Source organism: Alexandromys fortis, unplaced genomic scaffold (genome assembly GCF_014885135.2).
Source record: "Alexandromys fortis isolate MF-2015 unplaced genomic scaffold, M_Fortis_MF-2015_v1.1 scaffold_246, whole genome shotgun sequence".
Lineage (NCBI taxonomy): Eukaryota > Metazoa > Chordata > Mammalia > Rodentia > Cricetidae > Alexandromys > Alexandromys fortis.
Window position 1 is genome coordinate 284,255 of NW_026068131.1, and position 23,670 is coordinate 307,924.

Here is a 23,670-nt window from a genome sequence, read left to right on the forward strand (position 1 = left end):
TTTCAAAGTCACTGTCTTTAACATATACCCAGACTATCTCTTTGCTTTAAAGATTAGAAAGTGCAAATGGAATTACTTTTCTGGGCTGACTACAGATATTGAAAACTCTTAAGCAAACCTAGTTCTTACATCTCACTTGTTTGGGAGAAAAAGGAGAAATAGAAAAGGCTGACAGTGTTAAGGGATGTCAAAATTACACAAGATGTCTTTATGAATGTGACCAATATGAGCCTGCTGTATTATATTTAGTTCTAGAATAGATTCCCCCCCTTTTCCTTTTCACATCTTTTAGATGCCTCCCCATGTTAATCTCTTTTCTTCAGTCTTATAGTCAAATTTCTCATTGAGGTTATGTGCAGCTCGTAACTGAACAATTTCTTCTCATGGGCCTAACTATCTCAAATTTATCCCCCCAAATATTTTGATAATGCTTTGTTCTTTCTCATCAAACAGATTTGCAATCTAAGAACTTAAATATTGACTGAAATATCTCAGATTTCTAGTAGAAGATCAGGTAGGAGTGGGAAACACAATTTACTCCTCTTTTAAAATTTGGTTAGAGATTGAACCCAGGACCTTGAGAATGCTGAAAGAAGCTCTAACCCCAACATACATCCTAAGCCTCTGAGTTTGCATTTGATTTTCATCAGTTGATAGACTGTAAGTGCTATGATAGCACGATTTCGCACAAGTTTTGATATGTCCTAAGTATTAAGAATGGTGCTTTGCTGACAGCTCAATAATTTATTAAATGGATAAATGGGTGGCCATCTTTATGTTTTATACTTCATTTATGTCTTTTGTAGTATTTAACTAGGAATTAATTTGTCAGATTAACAATTATAGGATATACATTCTAAGAAATAAGATACCACAGATTTTCTGTGTGAATGTGAGGAGGTGTGCTCATGTCTGCCTGGTTACGTAGGCATGAGGGTGCATATACACATGTACACATGCACGTGTGTAGTGAGGAGGCGAGCAGGCCTGCTTTTTGTCCTGCCTGGCCCCAGCATGGCTAGCTTTACACCCAAAATAACAACACACAAACTGTATTCATTTAAACACTGCCTGGCCCCTTAGTTCTAGCCTCTTATTGGCCAGTTCTCACATCTTGATTAACCCATTTCTAATAATGTGTGTAGCACCACGAGGTGGTGGCTTACTGCAAAAGATTCTAGCCTACATCTGTCACGGGTCAAAGAATCATGGTGTCTGCCTCACTTCCCTTCTTCCCAGCATTCTGTTCTGTCTACTCCACCTATCTAAATCCTACCTTATCAAAAAGCCAAGGCAGTTTCTTTATTAACCAATTAAAGTAACACATAGACAGATGACCCTCCTCCATCACACGTGAAGGTCAAAGGCCAACATCTGCTGTCTTTGTTCAGATACTATCCCCCTGTTTTACTGTTGTTGTTTTGAGATGGGTCTTTCATTAACCTGGAACTCAGTGAGTAGTATGATGGACCGGGTGACTAGTGAGTTTCATAGATCCTCGTATCTCTGCCTCACTAGGGCTGGGATTACAAGTTCACACCATGACAGCCAGTTTTTTTTTCATGAATTTCACAGATCAAGCTTGAGTCCTCATGCTTATACTACATGCATTTTACTGATATAGACATCACTCTAATCCCCACAGTTTTCTATCCAAATCTTTTCTAGTTTCTAAAACTGTTGACTACTAGAAAATGCATCCTATACAAATATGACTACAGCATATCCCTACCACGGGGAAAACTCAGAATCCAGAATAAGCATATAAAATGAACACAACTTGTTGGTTGCAAATGTATTGTTATTTAATATATTCTAAGTAATCCAGAAGTACAAAGGACAGAGATCATCCTCAATTCTGCTATGAGAAGAGGGATGCTGGTCTGATATAATACTTATTAATATACTGATATAATTAATACTGATATAATATAATGCCTATAATCTTGCAAGCTGAGAAGTCGAGGCAGGTAAAATCATGGGTATTATGACTGAGCTATATAAGAAAGTTAATGCAATCCGACTCATGTGGCAATCCAATCAGAAAAGAGATAAATTGACAAAAAGAAGAGAGAAACTGAAGAAGGGAGAGAGGGTGGGGATGAGAAAAGGAGGGAAAAATGAAAAGGAATCCAGGCAAAATACATGCTTATCTAGCAACTTAAAAGTTCATCAAAATCTTTTTATTATTTATTTATTTATCTATTTATTTATTTAATATTTCCACCTCCTCCCATCCACCCTTTTCCCTACCCCTCCACCTTCACCTTCCCCCACTCTCCCTTCCCCCACTCCCACTCCCTCGACTCCCTTTCCCCCTTGCCCTCCAGTGCTAAGAGAAGTCAGGGTGCCCTGCCTTGTGGGAAGTCCAAGCCCCGCCCCCATCTAGGTCTAGGAAGGTGTGCATCCAAACAGACTGGACTCCCAAAAAGCCAGTACATGCAGTAGAATCAAAACCCAGTGCCATTATCATTGGCTTCTCAGTCAGCCCTCATTGTCAGCCACATTCAGAGAGTCCAGTTTGATCACATGCTCCATCAGTCCCAGTCCAGCTGGCTTTGGTAAGCTCCTATTTGATCAGTCCCACTGTCTCTGAGGGTGGATGCACCCCCCCCACAGTTTTGACTTCCTTGGTCATGTTCTCCCTCCTTCTGCTCCTCATTTGGACCTTGGGAGCTCAGTCCAGTGCTCCAATGTGGGTCTCTGTCTCTATCTCCATCCATCACCAGATGAAGGTTCTATAGTGATATGCAAGATATTCATTAGTATGGCTATGGGAGAAGGCCAGTTCAGGCACCCTCTCCTCTTCTGCCCAAGGACCTAGCTGGGGCCATCTCCTTAGACACCTAGGAACCCCTCTAGAGCCAAGTCTCTTTCCAATCCCAAAATGGCTCCCTTAATTAAGATATCTCCTTCCCTGCTCCCTTATTCACCCTTCCTCCATCTCTACCATCCCATTCCCCCAGGCTCTCCCCAATCCTCCCTTCTCCCTTCTTTCTCCCCATCTCCCCTTCCCCCAATCAACTCCCACCCCCCTCTTCCCAACTTTTGTCTGGCGATCTAGTCAACTTCCAATATCCAGTAGGATAACTATATGATTTTTCTTTGGGTTCACCTTCTTATTTAGCTTCTCTAGGATCATGAACTATAGGCTCAATATCCTTTGTTTATGGCTAGAATCTGCTTATGAGTGAGTACATACTATATTCCTCTTTTTGGGTCTGGGTTATCTCACTCAGTAAAGTGTTTTCTATTTCTATACATTTGCATGCAAAATTCAAGATGTCATTGTTTTTTACAGCTGAGTAGAACTCTAAAATATATATGTGCCACACCTTCTTTATCCATTCTTGTGTTGAGGGGCACCTAGGTTGTTTCCAGGTTCTGGCTATTACAAATAGTGCTGCTATAAACATAGTTGAACAAGTGCTTTTGTAGTATGATTGGGCATCTCTTGGGTATATTCCCAAGAGTGGAATTGCTGGATCCTGAGGTAGGTTGACTCCCAGTTTCCTGAGATACTGCCACATTGATTTCCAAAGTGGTTGCACAAGTTTGCATTCCCACCAACAATGGATGAGTGTTCCCCTTACTCCACAACTTCTCCAGCATAGGCTATCATTGGTGTTTTTGATTTTAGCCATTCTGATAGGTGTAAGATAGTATCTCAAAGTTGTTTTGATTTGCATTTCCCTGATCACTAAGGAGGTTGAGCATGACCTTAAGTGTCTTTTGGCCATTTGAACTTCTTCTGTTGAGAATTCTCTGTTCAGTTTAGTACCCCATTTTTTAATTGGGTTAATTAGAGTTTTAATATCTAGTTTCTTGAGTTCTTTATATATTTTGGAGATCAGACCTTTGTCTGATGCGAAGTTGGTGAAGATCTTCTCCCATTCAGTAGGTTGCCTTTTTGTCTTAATGACAGTGTCCTTTGCATTACAGAAGCTTCTCAGTTTCAGGAGGTCCCATTTATTCATTGTTGCTCTTATTGTTTGTGCTACTAAGGTTATATGTAGGAATTGTTCTCCTGTGCCCATATGTTGCAGACTACTTCCCACTTTCTCTTCTATCAGGTTCAGTGTGGTCAGATTTATATTGAGGTCTTTAATCCATTTGAACTTGAGTTTTGTGCATGGCAATAGATATGGATCTATTTTCATTCTTCTACATGTTGAAATCCAGTTATGCCAGCACCATTGGTTAAAAATGCTTTCTTTCTTTCTTCCATTGTATAATTTTAGCTCCTTTGTCAAAAATCAGGTGTTCATAGGTTTTTTTTTTTCAAGTTTTAATAATTTAAGTATGTTTAGTTTTGGGTTAATATCCAGGTCTTTGATTCAATTCCATTGGTCAACATCTCTTTTTATGCCAATACCATGCTGTTTTCATTACTGTAGCTCTGTAATAGAGTTTGAAGTCAGGGATGGTAATGCCTCCGGAAGTACTTTTATTATATAGGATTGTTTTGGCTATCCTGGGTCTTTTGTTTTTCCATATAAAGTTGATCTCAAGGTCTGTGAAGAATTTTGTTGGGATTTTGATGGGGATTGCATTGAATCTATAGATTGCATTTGATAGAATTGCCATTTTTACTATGTTGATCCTCCCAATCCAAGAGCAAGGGAGATTCTTCCATTTTCTGGTATCCTCTTCAATTTCTTTGTTCAAAGACTTAAAGTTCTTATCAAATAGATCTTTCACTTCCTTGGTTAGAGTTACCCCAAGATATTTTATGCTATTTGTGGCTATCGTGAAAGGTGATGCTTCTCTGATTTCCCTCTCTGCTTCTTTATCCTTTGTGTATATGCGGGCAACTGATTTTTTGGAGTTGATCTTGTATCCTGCCACATTACTAAAAATGTTTATCAGCTGTAGGAGTTCTTTGGTAGAGTTTTTGGGGTCGCTTATGTACACTATCATATCATCTGCAAATAACTAAAGTTTAACTTCTTCCTTTCCAATTTGAATCACCTTGATCCCCTTATGTTGTCTTATTGATATTGCTAGAATTTCAATCACTATATTGAAGAGGAATGGAGAGAGTGTACAGCCTTGTCTTGTTCCTGATTTTAGTGGAATGCCTTTGAGTTTCTTCCATTTAATTTGATGTTAACTGTTGGCTTGTTGTATATAGCTTTTTATTATATTTAGATATGTACCTTGTATCCCGTTGAAAGAGCGGCAGGGCTGTGTCCCCGGCACCCGGCCTCCCACATAGCTTATGCCCCGAAATAATTACATGGAAACTGTATTCTTTTAAACACTGCCTGACCCATTAGTTCTAGCCTCTTATTGGCTAGCTCTTACATATTAATTTAACCCATTTCTAATATCCCTGTAACACCATGAGGTGTCTTACCAGTGAAGATCTTAACCTGTGTCTGTGTCCGGTAGGAGAATCATGGCGACTCCTTCACTCAGCTTCTTTCTCCCAGCATTCTGTTCTGTTTGCTCCACCCACCTAAGGGTTGCCCTATCAAGGGGCCTAGGCAGTTTCTTTATTAATAAGAAGTCACTCCCACATCAGTATCCCTAATCTCTCCAAGACCTTTATCATAAAAGGGTGTTGAATTCCGTCAAATGCTTTTCAGCATCTAATGAAATGTCACATTTTTTTCTTTCACTTTATTTATATGATGGATTACATTGATAGATTTTCGTATGTTGAACCAGCCCTGCATCTCTGGGATGAAGCCTATTTGATCATAATGGATGATTTTTTAAAATGTGTTCTTGGATTTGGTTTGCCGGTATTTTATTTGAAAATTTTTGTGTTGATGTTCATGAATAAGTTTGGTCTGAAATTCTCTTTCTTGGTTGAGTATTTGTGTGGTTTTGGTATCAGGGTAACTGTAGCTTCATAAAAGGAGTTTGGCAATGACTCTTCTGTTTCTATTTTGTGAAATACATTAAGGAATATAGGTATTTGCTCTTCTTGGAAGTTCTGGTAGAATTCTGCATTGAAACCATCTGGTCCTGGACTTTTTTTGGTTAGGGAGGTTTTTGATAACAGCTTCTAATTCTTCATAACTTACAGGTCTATTTAAATTGTTCACCTGGTCTTGATTTAACTTTGGTATATGATACTTTTCCAAAAAATGTCCGTTTCTTTTACATTTTTAAATTTTGTGGCATACAGGCTTTTGTAGTAAGACCTAATGATTCTCTGAATTTCCTCTGTGTCTGTGGTTATATCCTCCTTTTCCTTTCTGATCTTACTAATTTGCATGTTCTCTCTCGGCTGTTTGATTAGTTTGGATAGGGGTTTGTCAATCTTGTTGATTTTCTCCAAGAACCAGCTTTCTGTTTCCTTTATTCTTTGGATTGTTTTCTGTGTTTCTATTTTGTTGATTTCAGCCCTCATATTTCCAGTCTTCTACTCCTCATGGGTGAGTCTGCTTCTTTTTTTTCTAGAGCTCTCACATGTGCTGTTAAGTCTCTAATGTGTGATTTCTCTGTCTTTTTTTTTTTCAGTGTGGGCAATTAGTTCTATGAATTTTCTCTTAGCACTGCTTTCATAGTGTCCCATAGGTTTGAGTATGTTGTGTCTTTATTTTCATTAAATTCAAGGAAGACATTAATTTTTTTCTTTCTTTTTTCCTTGACCCAGGGGTGGTTCAGTAGTCGACTGTTAAGTTTCCATGAGTTTGTAGGTTTTCTGGAGGTAGTATTGTTGTTGAATTCTAACTTTATTCCATGGTGATCCGATAGTACACAGGTAGTTACTACAATTTCTTTGTATCTATGGATGTTTGCTTTGTTACCAATTATGTGGTCAATTTTTGAGAAGGTTCCATGAGATGCTGAGAAGAAGGTATATTCTTTTCTGTTTGGATGGAATGTTCTATAGAAGTCTGTTAAGTCTATTTGGTTCATTACATCTGTTAGTTCTCTCTTTTCTCCATTAAGTTTCTATCTGGTTGGTGAGAGCAGACTGTTGAAATCTACTATTAGAGTGAGGGGTTTGATGTGTGCTTTGAGTTCTAGTAATGTTACTTTGACATATGTGGGTGCTTTTATATTAGGGGTGTAGATATTCAGGATTGAGACTTCATCCTGATGAATTGTTACTGTTATGAGAATAAAGTGTCCTTTTCCATCTCTTCTGATTGATTTTAGTTTGAAGTCAATTTTGTTAGATATTAGTATAGCCACATCCGCTTGTTTCTTTGGACCATTTGATTGGAAAGCCTTTTCCCAACTCTTTACTTTGAGGTAGTGTCTGTCTTTGAGTTTGAGGTGTGTTTCTCGTAAACAGCAGAATGTTGGATCCTGCTTTTGTATCCATTCTCTTAACCTGTGCCTTTTTATAGGTGAATTGAGTTCATTGATATTAAGTGATATTAATGAGCAGTGGTTGCTAACTCTGGTTATTTTTTTTTTTTTTTGGTGGTAGTGTTTGTGTGTTTCCCTTCTTTGAGTTGTGCTGGTGGAAAATTTTTAGATGCTTGTGTTATTATGGGTGTTGTTGGCTTCCTTGGTTTGTGCTTTTCCTTCTAGTATTTTCTGTAAGGCTAGGTTTGTGGCTAAGTATTTTTTAAGTCTGTTTTTGTCCTGGAATATCTTGTTTTCTCCATTGATGGTGAATGTGAGCTTTGCTGGATATAGTAGTCTAGGCTTGCATCCATGGTCTCTTACTGTCTTCAGCACATCTAACCAGCACATGAAAGACCTTCTGGCTTTCATGGTTTCCATAGAGAAGTCAGGTGTAATTCTGATAGGTTTCCCTTTATATTTTACTTGACTTTTTCCCCTTGTAGCTCTTAATATTCATTCTTTATGTTTTGTGTTTTGATTATTATATGGATAGGGGATGATTTTTTTTGATCCAGTCTATTTGGTGTTCTGTATGCTTCTTTTACCTTCATAAGAATATCCTTCTTTAGGTTGGGAAAGTTTTCTTCTATAGTTTTATGGAATATATTTTCTGGGCCTTTGAGCTGTAATTCTTCTTTTTCTACCCCTATTATTCTTAGGTTTGGTCTTTTCATGGTGTCCCAGATTTCCTGGATGTTTTGTGTTAAGAATTTGTTGAATTTGAGCACCGGACTGAAATCTCAAGGTCCAAATCAGGAGCAGAAGGAGAGAGAGCATGAGCAAGGAACTCAGGACCGCGAGGGGTGCACCCACACACTGAGACAATGGGCATGTTCTATTGGGAACTTACCAAGGCCAGCTGGCCTGGGTCTGAAAAAGCCTGGGATAAAACTGGACTCACTGAACATAGCGGACAATGAGGACTACTGAGACCTCAAGAACAATGGCAATGGATTTTTGATCCTACTGCACATACTGGCTTTGTGGGAGCCTAGGCAGTTTGGATGCTCACCTTACTAGACCTGGATGGAGGTGGGTGGTCCTTGGACTTCCCACAGCGCAGGGACCCTGATTGATCTTTGGGCTGACGAGGGAGGAGGACTTTTTTGGGGGAGGGGGAGGGAAATGTGAGGCAGTGGCGGGGAAGAGACAGAAATCTTCAATAAATAAATAAATTAATTAAAAAAAAGAATTTGTTGGATTTGTTATTTTCTTTAATCAATGAGTTTTTTTTCCACTATAGTATCTTTGGTGTCTGAGATTTTTTCTTTTATCTCTTATAGTCTGTTGGCTATGCTTGTTTCTGTAGTTCCTGATTGATTACCCAGATTTTCTGTATCCAACCTTCCCTCAGTTTGTGTTTACTTCATTACCTCCATTTAATTTTTCAAGTCTTGAACTGTTTCCATTATCTGTTTGATTGCTTTATCATGGTTCTCCTGGGTATCTTTGAGAGATTTATTCATTTCTTCTACCTTTTTGTTTGTCTTCTCCACTTCTTTACAGCAGTTTTTCACATCCTGTTTAAGGTCCTCTATTATTTTCATAATGTTACATTTAAAGTTGATTTCTTCTGCTTCTTCTGGAATAGGGTGTTCAAGTCTTCTTGTTCCGTAATCCCTGGAATCTGGTGTTGTCATGTTGCCTTTTAGGTTGTTGGAGGAATTCTTGCATTGATACCTGACCATCTCCTCCTTGAAATGCAGCCAGGAGAGTCTTGGTGTCTTGGTTCAGTCAATGCTGTGACTGACTTTGGGTGGATCTCCTCAGTGCAGGAGCAGGAACTGTTCCCCTCTGGGTGGATAGCCTTAGTGCAGGAGTAGGCACTGCTCCTGGGCCAAGGACCTCACAGCCAATAGGGCAGGCTTGCGGGGGTGGGCAGGGAGGTGTGGAACAAAGAAGGCCCTGCAGCAGGAGCTGAAGGTGCCCAGTGCTCCTTTCCCAGATGTTCTGCTCTGTCCCGGGATGACACCCACTCACCAGTCTGAAAGGTTGTCCTCAGCACAGGGAAAGGACTCTTGGAGGTAGAAGGACCCTGCAGACAAAAGGGCGAACTTGGAGAGGTGGGGTGGGGAGGCTTGTGTGGAGCCAAGAAGCCCCTGCAGCAGGAGCTGGAGGTGCCGTGCACTCCCCTCCGGCCTGGTGGGTGCACACTCACCCCTTTGGGTGGGTAGACTCAGAGCAGGAGCAGGAACTGTTCTTGGGCCAAAGAACTCGCAGACAATAGCAAGTTCATCAAAATCTTAACAAAGAATAGTTTAGTTGCTGTTGACTTAATTTCCAAGCTTTGCAGATTGACAGTGATACTTTCTTATTTTCCCCATCTTTTCTTCTACTTTATATGTATAACCTTAGTTCTATTAGCCTTAACTTGGAAAACCATGGTCTCATAGTTTCATGCACTTTAGAGTGATGAGTTGATTTTTAATCACTATATTTTACTATGATATGACAGTCAAACTCATGACAGCGTTGTTGGGAAATACAAGCACACCCAGATAATATGCTGACTAAAGTGGAAAATGGTCTTGTTGACAAAATAGTAAACTCATAATTGCATTCCCATGAAAAAATGAAGCAACTATGGAAGTGCCCCAAGAGGATGAAAACTGGGGTTCAGAAAGGGCAAGTGAAAAAAAAATTAACAACCAACAAGGATTTAATAAGGTCATCAGAATACCTGAGGTTGCCAAGTCACCAAGACTTTTGTTCCTGATTTTTTTGGTTACTGTCTTAGGTTTTTTATTGCTGTGGTGAAACACTGTGGCCAAAAGCAAGATAGGGGGAAAAGGGGTTGTTTCAGCTTAGACTTTCTGGTAACACTCCATCATTGAGGAAAGATAGGGCAAGAACCTGGAGGCAGGGGCTGATGCAGAGACTATAGAGGGGTGCTGCTTACAGGCTTCCTCCCTATGACTTGCTCAGCCTGTTTTCTTATAGAAAGAACCCAGAACCACCAGCCCAGGCAGGGATAGCACCACTACAGTGGGTTGAATGTTATGAATGCATATTCTCAATTGAGGTTCCTTCCTTTCAGATTTTTCAGAACTCTGGCTTTTGCTAAGTTGACATAAAACTGGCCAGTATAATTACCAAGAAAAATGGTGAACTTAAATTAATTACTACTTTTTCTTTGCTGAGGTGTTTTGGTTGGTGCTAGTGAGGATGAAACATGAACAAACAACTCTAAAATCCCAGATATCTGCGGCAAAACCGGCCGATTGACTGCTGAGTCTTGTGAGGAGGTAAAATCTTGCAGCAGATGTTTTTTTTTTTTAATAAATATGACTCACATAGCAACTAAAATCTAGCTGTGTCTGTCTCTATTTTGGAAACCAATGAAAGAGAAAATTTTATCAAAGTCTTTTAGCTAATACTTCCACTGGATTACTTTTTTAAGTTGTTATAATCCTTCCAAGTGAGGCTGTTGAGATGTAGATAAATAAATAAATAAATAAATAAATAAATAAATAAATGCATATTCAGGACCACTTTTGTGGCTGAGTTAATGTTTACATTTCTTTTTTGATAGTGTGTGGATTATCTTCCTGTGCTGAAGATTAGAATGTAGGGATGGAGGTTCTATATAGGCACCAATTTGAGTTCTTCATGTTTAATGAGTTGTGTAAGTATTGTCCAACGGTAGGGCCTTGCCATCAGTTTATAGACAGTAAGCTACAGCTTCAGAAACAGCCTGGGCTCTTTGGAAATTCTCATGAGATCCCTTTGACCAACAACTTAATTAGATGTAACCCAATCTTGTTACTAGAAGCTTAATTTAGTGACAAGAGATGGCCAATTGGGACTAGGTCTCCACAATTATTTGGTAATTTCATTTAAATCACCTTAATATATGTATATATGTTAGGAAGCTTCAACTGTATCAGGTTTCCATACTGCCCCTCACATGGCATTTACTTTTTAGCTGTCTCTTCATACTTTCCCTCCCTGGTCCTACACTCCTTTCCCCTCCCCAATTGATCCTCTCTCCACCAGTCCACCCATCATCCATTGCTATTTCCCTTCCATAGGGAGATCTATCTGTAATCCTGATCCTTTACAAAATAAATACATAACCTCTGTGGTTCTTCAGATTGCAGCTTGATTATCATTGACTTAAAAACTAACATCCACATGTAAGTGAATACATATTGTAGACGTAAGTCACAAAACAAACTCACACTAGTTTGGAATTATGATTAATAAATGGGTTATTTATTAAGGGAAAAACTTAAGGTTCACTGTCCTGGACAACAGCCCTCTGTGGGACCAGAAACAGAGTCTAGTAGATGGAAGCGGAGCCAGAATCAAGAGAGAGAGCAAAGCTACTGCTGCATTTTAAAGCAAAAGAGACCATGCCCAATGGCTACTGAACAGTTTAAAAGGCACTAAATGTCCTTAGCTACATAATAGTCAGAATGGTTAAAGCCATGAAAGTACCTGAAATCAAATTTTGAGAGGAAAAGGGAACTCTCATTCACATCGATATGACTATAAACGGGTGTAGCCACCCTGGAAATCAGTGTGGAGAATCCTTCGGAAGCCAAAAATAAACCGACCATATGACCTAACTATATCACTCTTTGATATATGCCTGAAGGATTTGACATCCTACTCTACAAATACTTGCTCAGTCATGCTCATTGATGCTCTAGCCACAACATCTATGGGATGGAAACAACCTAAATATCCTTCAACAGAAAAACGGATATGAAAATGTGGCACATAAACACAATGCAATAGTATTCAGCTGTAAATAAAAACGAACTCATGAAATTTGCTGGTAAAGGAATGGAACTAGAAAAGACCATATTGAGTGAGGTTAACCCAGACCCAGAAAAAAAAAACTGTCACATACTCTCTTTCATTTGTGAACTGTAGTTCTAAATTTATAAATCTGAGTGAATATGTAACATGGAGCAATCACAGAAAACACAAAGTCAAAAGGAACCATAGGGGATGGTGGAAGGAGTTCTAAACATGGCGATCATAGGACACAGGTTCTCTGAAGTAGGAAACAAGAAAAATGTGTGTGGATGTGTCTAGCTGGGGAAGGGAATACAGGAAAGAAGGAATAAGGAGGGAAAACCACTAAAGATGTTTGAAAAAGCCATAAAGAAGCATCATTTTGTTTTCATAAAATATGTGTGTGTGCAAGCATGTGCATGATATAAGTATATGTACACACACACACACACACGAATGTACTTAATGAAGTTACACCACTGGAAGTGATAATGCCCTCCCCAAGTACCACAGACTTCTAAACAAAACTCCCAAAGTCAGGCATGGCAAGTATCTCTTTGAGTAGTCTCATTAGAGGAGTTCAAGAACCTCCCCAAGTAATATAGGCAATTGTTAGCCTTGGTTGCCTTCTAAAACTTTAAAGTAAGTCCCTACTGCTAAAGACACCATACACTTCAGATAAAGGATTTGTAAGAATTGAGCTAGAATTACCTAGACCCTTAGCACAGGGTCTCAGTATCAGAAGGTGCTACTCAAGTTGCCACGTTATAAAAGCAGAAAATAGTCCTACCCAACTGTAAAGCCTTCAAAGCACAGCAATGATCCACAATGCAAGCTATACCCAAGGGTACAATAGTGGCACTTATAACTCACAAGATTACCAACAGTTGTCTAATTAGACTTAAGGACTACTCAGTAGGAGGGAATTCATGTGTGCTATTGCAACTCTAGCCAACTAACCATGGCTGGTGTGTTCATGGTCCCCAGAGGTAAGACTACTGTTGCCAGCTTCCTAAACCAGTATAATTCCTAACTGCTTCTAAATACCCATTCTTGTACTCAGAGATAAATGGAATTCTTACCCCTCAGTTTTTAGAAAAAAAGATAAGCTCCTTTTAGTGGCAGACAGAGACCATTACTAAAATCCATAAATGGACAGGGCAGAGAACCGCTAACTGTGGGGTATTCATCCCCAGGTGACGCACCAACAACATAGTCCTCACATCTAAGTTGCAGGGAAGAAAGTGGGAAGATTATCGGAGCCAGAGGACAAAGATGTACACTGTCAAATGGTGTTTTGTTTTGTTTCTGTGAAAGAGAAGCTGAACCCAAGAAATCATAACAATATGTATGCCTAAATAAGATCTGCAATATGACAACACCAGTTGACACTCCAATGGGCATGGGGGAAATTTCACAAGGCCACACCCATACATGATGAACTCTAGGTAAATAATAATTGCTAAGAGAGGAAGAATTAATTTTTTATAGATCCTTTACAGGTTAGGCAGTACCAAATTACAAAGTGGTCATCCTTAAATATCAGAAATAAATAAATTCAGTAGGATATATATATATATATATATATATATATATGTGTGTGTGTGTGTGTGTTGTATTAGGATAACATATATATGGACATATAAAAATGTGTGTGAAAGAACAATATATATGATATAATAATGACCAAAGAAGATGAGGTCATATATTTGAGAGGGGTGGAATGGGCATGGCAGGATTTGGATTGGAGAGGAGGGTTGCTAGAAATGATGCAAATACAGAACTTGGGTCTAAAATGCTCCAAATTAATTGATTAAACAAATAAATGTAAAGAAAGAAAAACTACTTTGAGATTTCATTTTACCCTGGTCAGAATTGCCATTGTCAGGAATACAAATGACAACAAATATCAGTATGCCATGTGGGAAGTCAAATGCTTACACATTTGTTAGTGAGAGTGCCAACTAGTAAAGCCACTTTGAAATTCAGTATGCAGGTTTCTCAAAACACTAAAAATAGTGCCACCATATGACCAAGTGAAATGATTCCTGGGCATGTAGCCAATATTTTATGTCCCACTACACACACACACACACACACACACACACACACACACACACACATCCATCTTCACTGCAGCTTTATACACAGAGCAACTCAAAGCTGGAATTGGCCGAGATGTCCATCAATTGACTTATGAATTAGAAAAATGTGACACATAGACACAATATAGTATTACTCAGTGATAAAAGAAAGATGAAGCAGTGAAATATGCAGGTTAATGGACGAAACTGGAAAATATGCAGAGAGCTAAAGCAGGACCAGAGAAAAGCACCCTATATTCTCTTTCACATGTGGGTCCTAGCTTCAAACTTTTGTGTACTTAACTTAGTGAATAAGTGGACACCAGGAAACTAGAAAGGGGCAATTGTGGGAGGTGTAGTAAGGGAGCGGAGACAGTAGATTATAGGTAAGAAAAAGTAGAAATGGATTTCTCTAGGTGGAAAGGCTTAAGCCAGCAGGAGCACTGGAGTAGGATGGGAATTAGTAAGAGTGGGGGGACTTATTCCAAACGGAGACGGTATGAAAAGTCATTTGAAGCCTACTATATCACATACAGCTAAAACAAATGAACTGCAGGAATTGCAGTGTATCCAATATGTAAACTGCAGGGAGAGAGAAAAATAGAGATTAAAGAATTAAACAGAGATGGGGGCTCAATGATTATGAGGGAGAGGAGTAGTGAGTGGCTAAACCAATACAAAGGGATGCATGAAAAAGCCTTATGGAAGTTCATTCATTTGTACGTTAATTCCAAAATGCCATAAAAAATGGAGTTAGAACGGATATACTGTGCATGGTGGGGGGTGGTGATAATGTCGCTCCAGAAGATCTGAATTATTAAGTCAAAATCACAGTGCCAAGCATAGTTTTCCTTCCTATGAGTTATAGGTTTCTTTGAAGTGAAGAGAAATAGCACAGGCATAAATTTATGCATGTGTGAGACACGTTTTCCTAACTACACATGCATGCATCCTAGAAGTTGCAATCCTTTTGTCACAGGTCCTGGTTTACAGCAAAGAATATGATACCACGCAAAGTATGCTCAGCTCTTTATTGACTTATGCAACAGTACACTAACAAGACAGCAACAGTTCAGCCAGAGCTACATGAGATCTGGATTGTCCTTGACACTTTTCAAAACTAAACAAACCGTTTTATTTAAAACACACACACACACGTTTTAAAATTAGACACTGACAGCAATGAGCTATTTCCTCTTCCTTTTAAAGCTGACTCCACTGTTGTGAGTTTTAACAGATAGAACAGAGCATTAGGAAAGTGCCATAGACCGAAGCCTTTAAAAACATGACGTTTTAGCATTCAGGTTACTAACAGAAAACCTTAAATACGCTCCTCAGTGCTTCTTCAATGAAACATAACCCTATAGTCTAAGTGCTATGGCGCTCATTGCTTAGGCATGTATGGATGTTAATGTTAATGTTGAAACAGTTTGTATGAAAACTGCTCCAGGCTTATGTAAAACCATACTATTTTTGAAACATTATATTCTATTAAATAATTACTTAGGAGCCAAAGAATACTGATAAAACTGAAGATGCATTTGGAAATGAGAGACAGAAATAGTTGAAAAATTATTGACTGAATTTTTTACTTTAATTTCTAATAAATCATTTGCTTTTGGGTTCCCTTATGCTTTAAGTAAGAACTTTGCTAAAGTCTGATTTTTGGAGTTCTTCTGCAAAGTTTTAGGTGAGAATCAATGTGTTGACTTTGATTCTCTATGCAGATGGCCATTAGACAGAAAAATACAATTCTGCTGAAATTTCAACATTCTTTGGGAATCAAAAGTTGTGTAAGACTGTAATAAAGTGGATAGCTATAGAATAGCTTAACCTATAAAATCAAGGACTAACATTAGCCATCACATTCTCATTAGCTCAAACATTTGCTTTTATACATGAGATTTGTTCCAGTAAATCTTGGAATGACTGTTTATTCCAAGCAAAGGTTAGCTACATAAATTTGCTAATTAGAAAAATGCAATAACACTATTACAAATAAGATATTAGAATATTATTGGCTTAAAATTAAAAACTAACATTTTGTTATTTTAAAATTTGGATATATTCCTTATCTTTTTGTGGTTTGAATTTCATCCTAGTTGTCAAAGCTTGTCTTCATACTGGGAGGTAGCAATTTTAACATATTTTTAAATTACAGAAGATCCATGATGAAGATCGATATACCAGCCAACATCTGTGGAATATTTATTTCCCAGCAGGAACTGAGATTCATTGAAATTCAAAATAAATTATAATAGAAGATTAAGCTTAATATGCTCTTCAAAAAATATTAGTAACAGGATTGAGAAAGAAAAATGGGAATACATTGGATTCCCCACCGGCTTCCACAGATAACTGGGGAACAACCTTTTCAATGGTGTTTGCAGGATCTTCTTGTGTAGTGGAAATATTGAAGGACTTATAGTCATGTTCACATAAAGCTGTTAAGACATTAGGTGGGTTCTTCAGATTATCCAAAAGGAGGTCACCAGAATCTTGAAGATCTTCTCCAAAATTACATATTGATGTCCCATCTAATAGTAAAAGCTGGGAGTTTTCCACACCTTGTTCCATATGTTTGTCTGTGGAAAGACAGTGCCTTGTTACATGTGACACAGGAGGAGAAGATTTAAAACAAAGTGTAATGCACACGTTTTACACTATTCTGTACTTCGTGGAAGACTTTCAGTCTAATCCCTCTACTCTGCTCGGCTACACTCAGAACTGGTTATATTAGTCAAGACAAAGATACTATTTTCTTAAAAGTTACTATCAGTCTTTCCTACTATACCTGTAGACTATCAGATTTTTTAAAGCAATTCTGTATGGGAAAAGAGGTCTAGTTACATTTAAGTATGTGTTTGGAATTAAGGACAGAAATTTGGTGAACTACATTACCCATAAAATAGAAAACTAATTGTGAATGACTAGGCTTAGTAAACAGCAAAGGAATTCTTTTCTAGAAAAGACCTTGTAGAAACTTTCAATTTCACATGAGGCACACAAAATTATACTGTGTCTTTTTAATGTTTGGCCATGGGTTTTGTCTTAAAGTCAGTTACATATTAATATACTCTCCCTGAAGTTTATAAAGTCAATATCAGCGATTTTTTCACATAATCTTATTTAAAATAACTTATGAAATAAGAAAAGCAGTTTACACAAGCACAGACTAGAACTTCCAAATGTTAAATGGCTTGCAGAATGTCATATGGATGGTCAGTTGTAAGCCTGGGTCTCCCAGGACATACATTTTCTGATGGTTCTACAAATATTCTTTTGTACCTTTTTCCATACCGGCTTCAAGAAGACTTCCTTTTCCTTCGTTATTCATGAGACTTAGACTCTGTATACAAAGAGAAAACACTAGAGTCCTTATCAACATGCCTTTTTTTTTTTTTTAGTGATAAAGTTAAATAACTGAGGTAAAACCTTTCCCTCGAGGCTGTGACTGTATAACATGTTTTGTAAATGTGAGATTATAGTTTCAATTCTCTGTGCCCAAAGAAGCCTTTTTCTTGAGAGATTAACAAAGGTAAGAAAAGTACATTTCCATTTATCTTGTTTTCTAAAAGTATAGCTTTCTTTTCTAATTGCTTTTTAGACAGAAAAAAAAAACAATTCTAGAGCCAACTATTCCATGTAAGTCTATTTTACATTTAACTTGAACTAGTATCTACTAATGTTTATTGGACAAGTGAGAAGCAAACACAGTACACACTGTTTTCCAACATGTATGTTTGACTAGTAGTAATGAGACACACCAAATATGCCTACTACACCTGACAAAGGGAAACAATACTTCTTTCAAGTCATTCCTGTCTGAACAATATAACAAAAATGAACTACAGCAAGATCTAGCCCCATTACTCATCAATGGTAAAAGAATAATGGTTGCAACTATACAGTTTCCGTAATTGGAAAAATCATTCTGAGAGAATAGGGCTTTAGTTTTATCTTAAAACAGCAACGGAGCCGGGCGACGGTGGCGCACGCCTTTAATCCCAGCACTCGGGAGGCAGAGCCAGGCGGATCTCTGTGAGTTCGAGACCAGCCTGGTCTACCGAGCTAGTTCCAGGACAGGCTCCAAAGCCACAGAGAAACCCTGTCTCGAAAAACCAAAAAAAAAAAAAAAAAAAAAAAAAAACCCAGCAACGGCAATAAGATCTTACTAAGCTATGACAAGGATCTGTAAATATTCTTTTAAAGACAGTTGCCTAGGAAGAATTGTGTTTTCTTACTATTTGAAGGCAAGTGAGGAAGATTTTCAAAATTTTATTTTATTATTTTACACATTTTAATTAATATATAATTATACCACTTACCTCCCTCCAGTCCCTCCAAGCTTCCACCCCACTAACTCCTTCCATGCACCCACCCTTACTTACCAAGGAAGATTTTTGCTTGTTTGTTTTGAGATAGGGTTTCTCTATGTAGTCCTGCCTGTCCAGGAAATCACTCTGTAGACCAGTCTGGCCTTGAACTCACAGACTGGCCTCTACCTTACAAGCGCTCAGATTAGAGGTGTGCACCACCACATCTGACTTAATAAGATAATTTTCAACAACTGGCTTTCCTATTTCTTTGTATTTCTCTTTTAATTTCTAGTAGTAACTATACTCATTTCACCACCCAATTAATTCCACTCAAAATTCAAGATTTTTATGATAAAATCTGGGTAATAATTATAATAGTAACAGTAGTAATTTAGTATTCAGATATTTAATCATGTCAGAGACTAAAATGCAGAATTTCCCTCTGTGAAACATTTTACCTATAATTATAAAGTTATGGCATAAGAGAAAAGGGGTGGCATTCAATAGAAATTTTTAAAAAATTGGTAAAAGATGGATGATGAAGTAATACTAGTGCTAAGTCAGTCTTACTAACTCAATCCTGCCCCTCCACATTGCTGACATGTCTCTCAATAACTCAACTTTGTCATAAAAAATAATTAATTTATGGAACAATATATGTAACTTGAAAGATTCTGTCAAGCAAAATAACCTAATCCCAGAAAACCAAATGCCACATGATCTTTCTCTTATGTAGATCCTTATTCTGTTAAATATATGTATCATAATAGAAATAAATATTGGTAAAAGTCAAGAAACTAGAGAGGGGCCCACTAGGATGGAAAAAAGTGTCTTTAAGGGATCAGTATGGTGAAGACAACAGAACAATGTAGAAGAGGAATACTAGGGGTAAATGGGGTACAGCAATAGGGACAGACATGGATCTTACATTGGCTTCTGCCATGTTATCCACATCAAGTAAATTTTCAGGTTTGTTTGTTATCAGAACAGGAAACTCATCACAGGATGGCTGATAAGAAATGAAATCCTCTTAATGTAATGACATATTATAAATAAACATGTAAACATAATGTTTATGTATTATAAACATCTAAACATAAAGTTTATTTATTATAAATATCTAAACATAATGTTTATTTATTATAAATAAATATCTGGCTATCATGGAAAATGGAGATTTTGTACAGCAATGAGAAATACTGTGAAAAGAAGGGAAATTTTGAATACATAAAACCACTATAAATAAAACATCATAATTTCATACCATGAGATACTTCAATGTTTAATATTTTAAGTTATGAGAGAAAGGAAAAGATCATGTAAAGACAAATAGTGATGTTGCTATAAGGAAGGGAAATATAATGATTTGAGAAAAAAACAGGAAAATATGAGATATATTAAATTAGAAAAGCCAAGGTAAAAGCCAAGCAGTCCTGAGTCCCAGGACTGATCTTATCAGTTCTAATTTTCACATGCCAATCTGCTTTTTGAGCAATCAATATAAATGCAAGAAAGTCACAAATCTGAGTTGATGAGCTTACCTCACTGAAATTATCAAAGTCAAAGTCCACTGTCTTCTCAGATAATAATGAATTTAACTCTAGCATGTCCTCTTCCGCATGATGCATATGCACTTCATCACTTGGAGAAACACAGAGAGAGGGAGCAAAGGTGGAGGCAAACCATGGTATTCTTAGTTCAAAGAAACAATCTTGGAGAAATCCAGCAGACAATAAATTGAAAAGATTATGCTGGGTTCTCAACTAAGAAACTATAAACCAATGTTGCATTTTTCAGTTACTAGCTTTTCTGAGAAATATTTGCATTTCCATAAATTATTATTATCAATATTGCTACTCAACTTGACTTTAAGAGGCTATTAAATTCTTGTAGGCCAATATCATAGGAAGTCTTTGATTTTCCCTATATCTTTCTTAATCTAGTAGATCTTGGACTCAGCTCTGATGGCCAAGTCCATTAATGTTAAAACAACTTAAAATAATCATCCCAATCAACACCGTTATTGTCATGGTTAGTTATGGTTCTGGTGAGACCCAGTGCCCTAAAAGATAATTTTCTTGTCTAGAGTTGTTACTTTATGCACATGTCTAAGAGTCTCCACTGAAGTCTGAGATCAAACTGAGGAAGCTCTTTTGGGGTGTGTATGTAAAGAGGATATTTATATAACAGGTATACCAAGGACTAAATATGACCTCTGTTCCTCTGAGATTGGTCAATAAATGAGAAGCAGTAATGAGGCAGCATAATAGAAACATAAGATGATAACACATGCAAATAGACAATCGGAAGCACTGCTGATGAAGGTGAAACAGGCAGACATTCTCAGGACAGAGATGTGCTGACAATGGTGCCTTTGGGGCTCCAATTTCATAGTATTTTTGCTGAAGCATGCACAACCTTCAAGTTTCAGGAAATGAAGCCATTTCTCCTTTTTTTTTCTTATAGTTCTGTTTCAAGGAGGAAGTTTCATTGACATTTAAGAGCTAATATTGGGTACAGAATTGAGTATTTTACAATAACAATGTTGGGTGTTCGTTTTCATTCCAGAAGAGAAACACTAAATGCACTATCAGAGTGTATCTGTAATACATGAGAAGCAATGATAATGTCAGGAATTGAGGTACCTCAGGGAAATGTTTCTTTAATCACATCTTGCTTCTCTCACATACTATTAAACACTTTTTCAAAACCATGTAAATGCACATCTAGATTAAAGATGGAAGACACTGAATACCTGTTAATTATACTGTTACACCGAGTGTCTGATGTATCTTCCATCAAAACTGAATCCTGAGAAGAAAGCACTGATTCCAAATTAATATCCTCAGGTTCCTGTTCAAAGAATTCGTCAATTATTTTTTCTTGTGGAAACGGTATGGTCAAATCGAATTGAAGGGTCAATGAGTCTTCATTCACAAGTATATCAGGAACGTTAGGGTCTTTTCTGAAAGACAGTGCAGAAAAATATTAACATGATTCAAGAGTTCAAATCACATGAGCTATAATCTATCTATTTATATTGCATAAGCAGATTTTCAACACTCAGATCAAAGAATTTATATAGTGCAAATATGCTCTCCTTTAATTTCATTTATAAAACGTATGAGATAACGCTCAAACATACTGACAGTTCAAGTGGTTATTTGGCAATAAAAAATAACTAAACTAGTAATCCTAAATGAAGCAGAAATGAACCTTGGAAACATGCTAAGAGAAATAAACCAAACACAAAAGATTACTTGTGATGGATGGTGGTGGTGCACGCCTTTAATTCCAGTACTCAGGAGGCAGAGACAGGCAGATCTCTGTGAGTTCAAGGCCAGCCTAGTCTACAGAGCAAGTTCCAGGACAGCCTCTAAAGCTATAGGAAATCCTGTCTTGAAAAACCAAAAAATTACTTGTGCAATATTATTGATATGAAGCATTTATATTTAAATTTTTAGCATGTATACAAACTCTAAAAACAATTCAGTGGGTATTGGTGTATGCATGTGTATGCATGCCTGCTTTCCTGTGCATATGAATGTGGTGGGTAGAGGCCAGTATAGGATGTCTTTATCTGTCTCTGCCTTGATTTTTGGGGACAGAGTCTCTCCATTCAACATGGACCTCACTATTTAGACTGTAATGGCTGGTCAGTGGGTCTGCAAGACCTAGCCATTTCTGTCCTTCAATACTAGGGTTATAGAATTTTGTCACTATGTTCAGCTTTTATGTGGGTGCTTAGACTTGCACAGCAAGCACTTTACCCACTGAACCATCTCCCTAGTTCCTGAAAATCTTAACTTTGTTGCCTCCCTTTAAAAAAATGTGCTAGCTACATTTATTACACTTGTAATATGTTCTGAATTATTTTTTTGTAGTACTGAGTCACTCAACCTAGGAAATTCCATGTGCCAAGAATTACTTTACCAATGAGCTTTATCTTAACCCCTTTAACTTATATTTTATAAATATATGTCTATCTATGTATCTATATCCTGTTGTGACTGTGCTGTTTTGCAATAATAGTATTTTGGCTATTTACAAAGAGGAATAAACATTTAAATGGATTCAACTACTACTATATAGTAAATACATACAAATGAATAAAATATTGCTAATTTATCACCACTATAATGTTTCATTGCCAATATATTGCCTACTAATTTGCTTACCCATCATCTTCATTTGGCTGGTCTACAGATGAAGTTAAGTTTTTGGATTCTTTCAACATTGGTAAGTCTCTGTCAAGAAGACTTTTATATTTGTCATCAATAAGTTCATAACCATCTTTTAATATCTCCATCTAAATAGAAAGATTAGAGAAAATGAGAGTTGGATATGTTCCTTTTATACATCTAGTATTTCTTGGATCATAATTGATGCAATTCCCATTCAAACTATTTAACAATTATATAAAAAATAACAGGAACTAGAATTAGAAAATGTACTAATAAATGTTTGTTTTAACCCATCCACCACCACCATTTTACTTCAGCATCTTACAGCTTCTTTCTTCTTGTCATCTGGAATATGAAAGTACTGATGATCCCATTCAGAATCTGAAACTCCAGATATGGATGATAGTAACCTGCAATGAGACCCACAAGCTTACTGTCTTAAGCTATATTAATGTTGCAATGGTCAGCCAACTTTAGTCATCTTTTGACATAATGATTCCTGTTAGAAATTAGTGCTAGAGGTTTTAGACCAAAGGTAAAGGGCACTGCACATTTAAGGGAGAGGTCATTTTGGAATCATATCCCTGTATGTTAGCCATCTTTCAAAAATGTTTAAATCTTTTAGTACATCATGCAATGTAAAATTAAAGCAAAGAGTAAAAGCCCCTTGAATTATACCTGATTCTAGAGCTGGGGAAGACAAAAGACAGATAGAGTTTGGGACATTTTACTATGTTCAAAGTAAATATTAACTGTAACAATGTCAGGATATATTTATTAATGGATCTATTTTAGTAAAGATTAAAATATTTCGGATAAATTATGAATATATGATTATATACTGAAATTAACGAATATAATCAGGAAAAAGAAAATATTCATTCTCAAATAGAATGCAAACTAAACATGAAAAATTATGTAACCATAAAACAATCACAATTCACCATAATAGCAATAGTACTATAGATTCAATTGGAAACCTTCAAGTAGAGACTTCAGCACCACTGTCAACCATTCAGT

At 37.2% G+C, this 23,670-nt stretch overlaps 1 protein-coding gene across 1 annotated transcript in view; it reads right to left on the reverse strand.

Moving 5' to 3' along the window:
• Positions 1-16,430: 16,430 nt before the first annotated feature.
• LOC126490838 (heat shock factor protein 3-like) overlaps positions 16,431-23,670 on the reverse strand; it is a 48,404-nt gene continuing 41,164 nt past the window's right edge. Inside the window, exons 7-12 of the mRNA XM_050126053.1 lie at positions 22,976-23,060; positions 22,645-22,775; positions 21,222-21,431; positions 20,008-20,107; positions 17,436-17,496; positions 16,431-16,732 (exon numbers count right to left, since the gene is read on the reverse strand). Of these exons, the coding sequence (XP_049982010.1) occupies positions 16,431-16,732; positions 17,436-17,496; positions 20,008-20,107; positions 21,222-21,431; positions 22,645-22,775; positions 22,976-23,060 (889 nt within the window). The remainder of the gene's footprint in view (positions 16,733-17,435; positions 17,497-20,007; positions 20,108-21,221; positions 21,432-22,644; positions 22,776-22,975; positions 23,061-23,670) is intronic.